Source organism: Dermacentor andersoni, chromosome 11, assembly GCF_023375885.2.
Source record: "Dermacentor andersoni chromosome 11, qqDerAnde1_hic_scaffold, whole genome shotgun sequence".
NCBI classification, from domain to species: Eukaryota; Metazoa; Arthropoda; class Arachnida; order Ixodida; family Ixodidae; genus Dermacentor; species Dermacentor andersoni.
This window is the reverse complement of record NC_092824.1, coordinates 107,890,922-107,902,445: the sequence shown is the minus strand read 5'-3', so window position 1 is coordinate 107,902,445 and position 11,524 is coordinate 107,890,922. Positions and strand designations below refer to the sequence as shown.

At 44.2% G+C, this 11,524-nt stretch overlaps 1 protein-coding gene across 3 annotated transcripts in view; it reads right to left on the bottom strand.

Moving 5' to 3' along the window:
• Positions 1 to 11,524, bottom strand: part of LOC126539421 (uncharacterized) — a 168,270-nt gene that overhangs the window by 1,525 nt on the left and 155,221 nt on the right. For all 3 annotated transcript variants that reach the window (XM_055075366.2, XM_072285670.1, XM_055075367.2), the window contains 12 exons: positions 10,527 to 10,580; positions 10,384 to 10,452; positions 9,676 to 9,708; positions 8,725 to 8,781; positions 8,057 to 8,125; positions 7,143 to 7,175; positions 5,197 to 5,250; positions 3,779 to 3,859; positions 3,651 to 3,683; positions 2,765 to 2,818; positions 1,332 to 1,397; positions 1,191 to 1,223 (listed from right to left, as the gene is read on the bottom strand). In XM_055075366.2, coding sequence (XP_054931341.1) covers positions 1,191 to 1,223; positions 1,332 to 1,397; positions 2,765 to 2,818; positions 3,651 to 3,683; positions 3,779 to 3,859; positions 5,197 to 5,250; positions 7,143 to 7,175; positions 8,057 to 8,125; positions 8,725 to 8,781; positions 9,676 to 9,708; positions 10,384 to 10,452; positions 10,527 to 10,580 — 636 coding nt within the window. The remainder of the gene's footprint in view (positions 1 to 1,190; positions 1,224 to 1,331; positions 1,398 to 2,764; positions 2,819 to 3,650; positions 3,684 to 3,778; positions 3,860 to 5,196; positions 5,251 to 7,142; positions 7,176 to 8,056; positions 8,126 to 8,724; positions 8,782 to 9,675; positions 9,709 to 10,383; positions 10,453 to 10,526; positions 10,581 to 11,524) is intronic.

Here is an 11,524-nt window from a genome sequence, read left to right as displayed (position 1 = left end):
GGAAAATAACAAAAATATCACAAGTACAATAGGAATGGAGCATGTACAATTCAAAGCAGGAGAGCACTACATATTTCATCTCACAATCAAGAGGTACACCATATAAATATCGATTTCATGCATATCGACGGGATTAGGGTAGCTGAATGTCCACTCGATCCAGATACACCAGCAATTCTGTTTTAAAAGATGATACATCAGTAAGGGTAACTATTTGTTCCGTCGGATCATTGACAACGTACTTCTTTCTTTGGAGTGAACGTACATATTCGCTTCATAAGACCTTTTTTTGTGGTATATTCTTTCACTTGTTCCAACAGGTACCGTGCATGCTTGCAAGCAGAGTGTTCATTGGCTATTGTCAGCCTCAAATGAACACTATAACGGTGTAAGCTCTAAGGTACATTCGACTTTAGGTTGCCTTTTCCACTGGCGTTTGTTTCCCTTAAAATGTCATTCTTATGTATAAAGTGACGCAGCAGCCGAAGCGGTCATATGCTTACGTGGATGGGCCGTATGCTGACGAGAAACGATAACGTTCACAAAGGCTGCATTCTAAAGGCGATCAAAGTCGTGGACACCTAAGCCAAAGTTCAAATGGAAAACTGAGGTGCTCATGGCACGTGTCGAGAAGAGACGAAAGTTACATCGGAAAGAAGGAACTGCACGTGATAGTTGGGGCGCAACAGACGCAAGGCTGGCCTAAGCAAATGTGACAGAACCACGACAGTGGTAAGCCGAGGTAAGTCCACTAACAGAAAGGGCATGCGTTTTGTTTACCTCGAATTCGAGCCGATATGTCACTTGAAAATACTGAATACGGAACTATCGGATCGGCTTCGATTTGAGGATTAAGTCTCGCCATGGGAGTCATAGCATCTGACGACCACAATCTGTGGTCAGACAACCACAATGAGTCATCATGAGGCATGAAAAATTATCTCTTACAGTGGATAATTGTTAGGTTAGGTTCGCTGTTACGCTTTCTGTATCACATTGCATTCCAGGAAAGAAATTCTGGCCTGTAATTTCAGTCAAGGCCGGTATATATTCGAGTAAATTGAATATATAGTACAGTAATAGATAGAAGATTCGTCGAAGCTGCAACCCTGTGCAAAAAGTAATAGGACTTTTAAAGAAAGAGAAGTAAGGAATATGAGCACAATGTGATGGGCGTTGTTGCAACTTACCTCAAGAAGACAACGTTTTCTCGCCTCTCGCGCCTGCGGAGAGAAATTGACAGCAAGCATTTGTTTTAACAGGTGTCCACACAAATACGTGGACGCATGCCAAGAAAACGTAGGTAGGTAGGCATGGTCAATGCATCTTACCACATGCTCGGGTATCCTCCAACGGTATGTGTTCACGATGCAATCCTTGCACTTCTTCGCCACTTCCTGAAGGATGCAAACATAGAACATGGCATATCTCAGTAGGTCTTTGTCACGGAGCAAGCTAGACTGCAAAATTCTGAGCCTGAGTGAGTGAGTGAGTAAGTGATTGATTGATCTGGAGAAGTTGGATGTGTTGGCAAATATTGTGTCGCTGGCTTCACCGTAAGATAAAAAAAAAAAGAGGACCGTCGCTATAGCATACGCTGAAGAGGATGAAGGCGGAAGCCTGCGAGCTGAAGAGACATTAAGTTACTTGACATTCTCATTCGAATGTGTTGTGACTTCCTGTTACTTGTTTTATATCACCAAAGGTCGTGGGTTCGAATGACTTAATTAACTATGGCTCAATTAACTTCACCTTAATTAACACCAAAGGTCGTGGGTTCGACCGCAAATGTTGGTGCAATGACGCCAGACAGTCAAATTTTCGACCCCTCAGCCATCTAAGGCTTTCGCCTTAATAAATTGTTCAATGACCAAAGAACGACAACGTGAGGGGGTGTGAAAAATGATCTGGCAAGAAAGCACATTTCGAAAATGTGATTAAATGGCCAGTAAATAAAGAATACATAAATTGGCGCACTCCCAGTTTATGCAATGAAACACACGCCAATCGGTCAATTCAATCGAATTGTAAAAAGCACACACGCATACGGAAGTGCATGCTAAGTTTCAATACGTGGATGCATCACTTTCATGTAAAGAAGAACAAGGGCATGTTAATTTATCTGTTATACATCAATACAATACAACCTATAGTAAGGAAGGTTTTAAGGCTTTTAGAGCAGATCACTGCAATGATGGTTTTCCCTATGGCCATAGAAACTCTACACCGAAAGGAGGATCGACAAAGTGATCACCAAAGGCGTGTTTATTTTGACACCGGCACACGACAGATAGGACTGTCACGAGACGGAGCAAGTAAACGCAACACGATTTGGCATTTTCAATTTTGATCATTGAGAAATATCGGCATTCTTGTATCGGATTTCACCCGAAGGCCTATTTTAGGTGTTCTTTTTCGGCAATTGTTTCGTAACGACAAGAGGTTATTGGATACTGTGGGTTTAGTATACGTGGGCCATTTCGAGAGGCGTCAATGGGCCGAGATTGCAATGGACGAAGTGACAACTCGGAGTGCCAATTCGTCCCATTCTTGAGATATTGTTGTCTCTTTTCTGTCTCTTTGCAAAAATACATACAATGCTGGCGTTCTTTAGTCATGTAAAATTAAAAGAAAATTTGGCGTCTTTCGTTTACACAAAATTAAGTAACATTCAGTAGGCATGTACGCAACTACTGTACAATGTCTTCATATACATGACGTATAGGTTTGCTAAGAATACATTATAAAGCTGTGACATGCTCACCGGTTCCTGTATCTTCTGTTGACACTCTTCAAGAAGGCGATACTTCAGGTTGTTCTGGAACCAAGAGCAGTAACAAATAGTTTAAGTGGTCGTACGCAGATTGGTAAATCATTAGCACACACTACGGTAACCAACAAGTTTTCTAAAGTTAATACCTTAAGGCCTACTAACTAATAATTTAAAGGTTTTCTTCCGTAGTTCGCAGGTGTTTTGTGCTAGAAAGGACCACAATTCAAGTTCATTATTTCAGGCAGGAAGACAGCGGTGTGCACTGGACACTAAACGGGGGTGGCTGATATTCTAGTTGGGATTAAGAAAAAAAAATGTTGAGCAGGACAGGAGTAATTGGAGATAACTGGCCTTCATTTTGAATAGAGGACACACATAAGGCCCATGATGATAATCCGGCCGCACTGCTTTTTTTATACCATACATAACAGGCCTTGCAGTAGACTGACCATTTGGTTATAACTTCAAGGTTTAAAAGATGAAGTTCCATGTAGTATGGCTCAACAGTCAAATTGTTTGACAAAGGCGGTAACATCCGAGGTATCAAACATACAATGTAGGATATCACCAAAGGGAACATATCACAGTACTACCAAGGCGTCCAACTTACTTACACAAGTGAGAAATAAAAATACTAGAAAGTGTTCAAACAATCTTGCACAACTCATCAAAATGCCAATGTTTACGTTGTAATTAGTATTCATACACAACCCACAGATTAGCGAAAACGTGACACATACAATTGGCTCATTGCAAATGACGTAGATTGCATTACAAGTTCACGCAACCTGCCAGAAATTATTTGACGTTGGGGAACACGCGTTTTTCTTTCAAGAACAAGCACGTACAGTTTTCTCCGAGAATAAAACATCCTTACCCCGGACAGGCATTTACGGTACAGCTGTGGTACCTGAAATCAGCAAGACATGAGAGGAACAATACCATTACACTCAAGCGCATACAACATTATTTTACTTCGTGCGACGCTCTGACGAAGCTCCTTACGTTCAGCGAATGCACCTCGTTGGCCGCGTTGTGGTCGTTCATGTACTCCTCGGCACACTTTCTGCATCGTTCAATATCCTCCTGAAGAAAGAAGAATAGTCAAATTGAAGGAAAAATAAATGTTCCTGTAATCTTCTTCTGCCTAATTCAAGAACGGCTACGAGTATTTCATTACCGAGGCGCAGATAATACTCTGAATGGGGCGAGCATCACTCCGTGGGTACGGTAGGATTGCCCTCGTGCACCGTACGACAATAATTATACAAGCAAAAATGCATTTCACTTTCCTGACTTTACCGTCATTCACTTCTCCGCTCAAGAGGGACTCGCCGTTGATAACGGGCGGGCTCCCGCCTTTGCCTGCAATCATGACTCACGACGATTTGAAGGTGCGCTTAGGCAATGCCTTCTGCACAGAAAGCGTGGCCACTCCAGTTCAAATAGAATTTATCTTTGATCACTTATTGCGATAGCAGTTATATGGACACTCCAAGCGAATTTTTGCCGTCGCCGTCGCCGTGACGTCCCGTATAAAGCCCAAGGGCGATAACACGGCCACCGCGCGTCGTATGCTATACGTGCGAGTGAAATCGCGCGAGGGAAACCGAGGATCGCCGCTCAATCTGGCGCGCGCGAACGAAGAAAGCTGAGAGCAAACAAACGCGTCGTTTTCCGTCGCGCGAAAGACGGTGGGGCGATAGAAAGGAGGGAGGGAGGAAAGGAGGTGGGGGCGGCGTCGCGATCCGGCAGCAACTGCGCGTTTCGCGACCGGGCGCAAGGGGTACTGGTGATCGCGGCTCAATCTCGCGCGCCATATGTGGAGGCAAGCGGGGAGGCAGCGCGGGAGGGAGGGAGGGAAGGCGGCCTCGACCCCGCGAACAAGCGTGTACTTTGCACGGTCGCGCGCGCCGTATCTTGAAAGTGATCTGCAGACGACTCATACCATTGTGCGCGCTGTTGTTCTCACCGCTCCTGCGTTGAAGCGATGCACCGCACGAAGGTCACTTCGCTCGCTGCTGCTGCCGCGCTTGCTCACCCCAGCGTTTTGACGGCGAGCGTCCGCGCTAATCGAGTGGCATGTGTTCATGTTCGCTCGTGCGCGCTGACACCATGCTTGTCAATTCAGTTAGTAAGAGAATGTTTCCAAGTTTATACGGCCGATAAAACTACAATCCTTACTTCGTATAACTATGCACTAATTTGCTACCGCAATCGATGCTTCGCCTTGCGGGCGAGACTGCGAGTTTTTTTGGCCCCTTTCCTTTTTCCTCTGCGCAGGGTAGCAGGCCAGAGCACATACGTACTAGCTCAGGTCGATATATTTGCCTTTTCTGTAATGAATTCTCCCCTTTCCTCCTATTATGGTTGTACTCCAACCATGGAAGCACATGATATTCATACACCGAATCGAATCTTACCGGTTGTTTGAATCTCCGCGGGCAAGCATCCTTCACTCTTTCTCTCGGAGGTTTCTGCAATCGAGAACACATAAAGATAAGTATCGAAGTGATCGTAACGACACCGCTATAGGTAAGCAGAGCAAAGCTTCCACGCGTGCATTCATTAGGGTGCAGTCAGCTAATGATCACGTACTTGGCAGGAACAACACACAAGGCCTTCGCAACACTGTCTGGGCGGAAAAGAGACTGCCTGCCAGCCAGACGCGCGCAATGCGCGTGAGCTACACAGTCGCACTGCAGAATTCCGAAGAGTTCTGAGCACGTCCTTCTGAAATTTCCTGTAATTAGCTGTGTATATACGAACTCGACGTGAGCGGGTCGAGTTGGAAGTCGAGCTGACCCACATATACCCAACCGCGTCAACTTGTACCTCACCAAACGGGTAGGAAATTCAACTCAGTCCTTGCAGGCGGATTGACCGAAATCGCCTCGACACTTACTCGACCCGACCCGCTAGCGTTCACATGAATTCGACAAGTCAGCTTCATGTAAACTTAGCTACAGTGTGCAAAACATGCAAAATGACGCTTTGGCGCGACATGTGCTTTAATCTCTCACCCCATCTCCGCTATTTTTAAAGACTAAGCTGCTGTCCAGACGTTTTTGCTCATTTTTGCTCTCTAGGCCGTTTTCGTAATTGGTGGTCAGACTGGGGAAGGAAAACGCTCGTCCACTCCTCTCTCTCTCTCTCTCTATCTATCTTTGGCTTTCTTTCCCGCTGTCTAGTTCTCTCTCTTGCATTCGTTCGTTCGGGCTATTCGCTTACATCGACAATCATCGTCGATGGTTTTCTTCAAAACTTTCATTCTGATTATTCTCCTCTGGTCTTGATTACAGCTACCTTTACATGAACCCGATAAAGACGGGTCGAGTCGGATTGTCGATCGAAACCTGGTCGCCGGGGTAAAGTAAATGCTAAAGGGGTCGGGCCGAGCAATCGTCGAGGTGAGTTCTGCCGACACGCCTTCAACCTGCTTGGCAAGATGCATGGAAACGCGGTCGTGTCGGACTTGACAGCTCGACTTTTGATTCGTCCCACCCACGCCGAGTTCATGCTAAAAGCTTATCGTCATAACGGTTTCACGGGACACGAGTGTTAGCTGGCCCTTGGGCCGTGACGCCAGTTTCCCTTGCTTAGGCGGTCTAAACCTGAACGGCAGCTTTCGTAAACGGCGTGGATCCTTGTGCTCAGGGGTTACAGATTACCTTACAAACTTACAAACACAAACTACTTTCAAAATGTATTTTTTTTTTTTTTTTTGCTAGCGCGCTTATTTGCTTTAATCTACTTTGCCGTGCACGAATTCGAGCGACGAACTGTTCTCTACATGTACATACGTCAAAAAGAACAAGAACTACCACTTTTCTGCGGCGGTGACGTATGTTTAGAGATGTTCTGCTGCGGTTCATCGACGCGAGGACATCGTTCTTTCGCGGCTCGCCGCACGCGATGAAACCTCATCATACCTTTCTCTCTTTATTCCAGAGGTAATCGCCACCGCAACACGCAACCCTGGATGCAACCCGCTACCTACCAGGCTCGATAATCGGCGTGCAACCTAGACGCACACGACTCATTCAAATGACTGTGAGAGGACGAGCAGATGTGCCGCAGAATGTAGGCATTAGTTAGTGCCTAGGGAGCTTTGAGAGCTCTCCTCGGTCAAGTTATAAGGATAATAGCGTAATCGGCGTTGCGATCTACGTCGAAAGCTGCGATAAATGCCGGTGGCGACACCCGGAAGTGTTGATCAGAAATACCGTGCTCCCATCTCGCCCATGTAAGACTCGAGGCAAGACGTGCTCCAGGCTTATATTTCTTTTCTTTTTATGCTCTCGTACGCGTTTAATGACTAGAGATGAGCGTTGATTACAGGCACGATAAAATGCAACGGAAAACTCACCCTTGGCATGCAGATGCTGCGGACTTGCGCCTCCTGTAAGTGAATGCCAAACATGAGATAAGACAGGATAAGGACACTGATAACGACAATTACAGAGTTCCCGGTGAATCCCTAGCACGCGCAGAGGGAGGAATGCCGAAGCTGTGTTTATGAGACTTATTTTTGCAATGTTAATGCCCAAACGTGTTTTATGCTAAAAGGAACCACATAAAACTTAATTTGTTGCTTTCTTTCATTCGCCGACTTGCCAGATTCCCTCTGTATAACATTGGGTAAAGGGCGTTATAGAGGAATATGGAAAGACGCGGAACACATAATGGTGAGTTTAGCAATTTCACGCACGGGATCGTGTAGAAATATTGTCTATTTTAAATAAACAAGGAACCAGTAACAAGAAATTAAGTATACGATACCAAAAGAATAACGATAAGAGAACCAGCGACAGCCAGTATAAAAAACAAACAAAATATACGCTGCATTGCAAAGTGGTATAGCACTAAAGAGGACACTGAGTAATTTCTCTTTGAAAGAATCAGAATCGTGCATCTCAACGACCTCACATGAAAAGTCGTTCCAACACGTTAATAATGCACGAGGTAGTTATTTTCAAAAATGCCAAAATTTGCCCAAATCAAAAACAAACATCAGAAGAGAGAAAAAATAAGCGCCAGCAGGTTTATTACTCTTTTTAAGATAAGCTCTGATTGGAAACGTTCACAGATTAAAGGTACAGGCTTTCTTATCTTTTCATACCTGTCATACGTCATGACAGCGAACCTTTAATAAGTACACTAGGTCCCTACGCTTGGAGACGATGTGGCACATTCGCCTTTGCGAGAGCTAACGTTCATGCGATCCGAAATGTGCACCCATAACCTCCGTATTAACCGAATGCGGTTTACATGCATACTTACGTATGCGTAGGATGCATCTTCGTGTAGGTTAGACTTCTCAACACAGGCTTCACACTGGGCCTTCTCAATCTAAAAACAATAAGGAATGCAAATGTGGGAGTCAACATGAGGTGCAAGACATTGTCGCTGTCACAAAATAGATTCGCCCCGCCTCCATTCCTCACCTTCCGAAGAAAATGAGGAAACATGCATCAACTAGCCCCCCAACAAGTATTACTCATGCCGAAACCAGTCGTCTGAACACTTTTTTACACAGGTAAAATGCAAAATGTGCTCGATGCAAAATGTGTTTGTGTCCTGGTCGTGCCACAGCCAAGATTATCTCTCGAGGCCCTATGAAATTTGCTCGTAGGAAGTGACTTCATAAATTTCTTGTGAACAACAATTTAGACGCAATTTCTTAATTTCCTTTATATTCCCACGACCTGTTCATGCTTGTGTTGTTCTTGCAATTGTAACCTTTCAGCCTCTTTTTTTTTTCTCTATAATCAGCGAACTTGATTTGTTAGTTTTGCAATTACCTTATAGACTATTGACAGTACTTTTAATTTTCGTCATCGGTTTTTCTATTTGTTGTTTTTTGTAACTACAATTTTGGAACGGCTGGTCCTTTCCGAGGCCAAACTTATCATATTTCACACCTAAAAAGAACAGTAAGAAAGACTTACATCCTGGTACTTATAGTACCAATCGCATGTCTTTCGAAGCAGCTCTTTTCTTGAGGGCTGAAATAGAAATCGAGAGGAGGACACTTTAAAAACGCTAAATATATCGATGTGACTGCAGCGCAAACTTCGTTAAACTTAGCCATGTCCTCTGCTAAAGTTCGTCTCGATGGCTCGTATTAGGCAAACGAACAAACTTGGGGTATTCAGATTATCAAAAGCAATGTCTGTTGCGCGTAAGGAGAGAGAGAGAGAGAGAGAGAGAGAGAGAGAGAGAGAGAGAGAAGACAGGGGTGTAAACCAGATTGAGCCTGGTTGGCTGCCTTGCATTGGGGAAAGGGGGACATAAAGATCAGAAGTAGAGAAGTTCACAGTATTCATGGGAACAATAAAACGTTCATCGTTTAGTGCATCACAAACGGTAATACAACCTAGTGAATCTCAAGAAACGCACCAGCGCTTTTCTGCGCATAACGTTCGACCACATGTTACAGAGAAATATTGATTATCTGCGAATAATAGGTTTTGTATATCTATTCTCTCTACGTTCTGTGCACCTATTGGCACTGGTTATAGATCACATTGAATATGCGATATCATTCGCCCAAATTTAAACGTTGCCAAAGAAATACAATCAAAAACATTTTACATATCTTGGGTCTTACCATTGCATTCAAGAGTAATGGTCATCAATCTTTTCCCCAGTTCCTTTGTTAAAGGAATTGATTTCGCTACTTTCCTCACAGGAACGCTATACATGTATCACACTGATATGCGCGTGTGGTTCCTTACCTGAAAGCATGGGTAGGGCCATGTTAAAGAAAGTAAATGCACGCTAGATAGATGACTGTTACAGTGGGGAGACAGGATAAGGTACATAAAGTGCAATACGTTTCTTCAGAGTAAGTTGTGCTCGCCAAAAACGTAACGAGACGAGTCACCAATAGTTCTTACCCGAGGCATGCACTTCTTCCTCATGTTCCACACCTGAGTGAAATAAAGAAAATACAAAGCAGTCATTTAGAGTGAAGTAGTCGTATATATAAGTGTTTGCGTTATGCCTAAAGCGAAGCACTGAAGCAACATGATACGGTTTCCAAGCTCACGATTATATGTGCGCTAGAAATGACAGAAATATGGGCAGCCGATTTATTTCCTACCCCTAAGCAACCCATTTGCAGCAACGTAGAACATAAATCAATCAATCAATCAATCAATCAATCAATCAATCAATCAATCAATCAATCAATCAATCAATCAATCAATCAATCAATCAATCAATCCGCCCCTTCCCTGACATCAATTGCCTACTGCTCACATTCGTATTGCTGTCGTCTGCAAGCTTCGCTTGAAATGTATGTCCTTCGTTTGTTTAAACAGACCTCAACCGCAGCCTCATGGACTATTATATAACTGACTAATTTCCGAGCACAGAGGCGAGTTTGAATGTTATTTTAGCAAGCTCTGTTTAGAACCTCCGAAAGCGGCCTTACTAGACACATTCGTGATTCGCTATCGAGGGCACTGCCGCAGTGAGCAGGACGGGACAAGTGCACGTCATTCTTCGTTGCAGTGCTGTGCTCACTCCGCTGCGACGCCTCATTAGTGCGCCACGAATTTTTAATTACGAACCTATTAGCACTGTTCAGCTGCAATGCTTACATCTTCGTACTCGTACACGGCCGGCAGTGTGTAGTTGTCCACGCACTCTTCGCACCGGTGGACTTCCTCCTGCGTCGATGCGATAACAGAAAGCGAAAGATCGTGACTTTGCGGAACAAAGAACTCGCCGTGTTTCTATTTACTTCTTCGATGAATCTCCACTTGCAGAGTCGCCTGATGCGGTCCTTCGGGTAGGTCTGCAAGAAAAGAGGTACAGGCGCTTACAACGCAGCCACGAACTCGAAGCTTACTATATAACGCGTTATTCGGCTAGTTGGTGTGAAACTTAAAATAAAGGTACCGCAAGCGGAAACGGGCCGGGACGGGAAAGGAGCGACCGACTTCTGACACGGACGTGATCGCTCGTCCCGTCGTCACGTCATTACCTTAGCTCAGTCCAGTCATTCATGGTTTAGTTCAAAGTTAGTTCACGAGTTACACAGTCCACTATCGATATATTTTTTGTTGAGTAAGAAATAATTCCTTTAAGACCATACGCGTATATCACTTCAACTATTGCGATATATAGGTTTCTGGCTCCTGTAGGTGACTGATTACATTAAAGACATATTTTGAAAAAAAAAATTTACAAATGAATGAGCCGTTACTCGAAAGCGAGTGACGTGCGAGAAGCAGACTTGATGGTTACTTATACACCGGCTGCTTTGAGTGAATATTTTATCGCAAATGACTTTAATTACGCTGCAGAGTATTCAAGCGGTGCATTGTTAATGATTACCCAGAAAGCTCCTTTCTTTCTTTCGGGGGGGGGGGGGGGGGGGGTGCTACTTATTTGTTCTTCATGCTGTATACATTTCTTCTCATAATTACGAATGCGTTTATGGTGCTCTTTATGTTTGCTCAATGAAAAACTCAACGCTTTGTCTGTTTTTAGCAGTTATTGTAACCACTGAGTGTTCGGTCTCGTGTGTCGAATGTCCTTTTTTTTTTTTCGTCCGAGAACGCGTTCCACCCTTTGTCGAAGTGGAAATACATTTATTCGGCAATGATCTTCTTTTACACTTCATTTTACTTAATTGTGGGCTGAAATTATTTGCGACGAGCATCTCGAGAAAGGGGAATTATTCGCTCGCGTTGTAAGGCGATTTCTATCATGTCCCTTGGCTGTAACGTTCTCTCT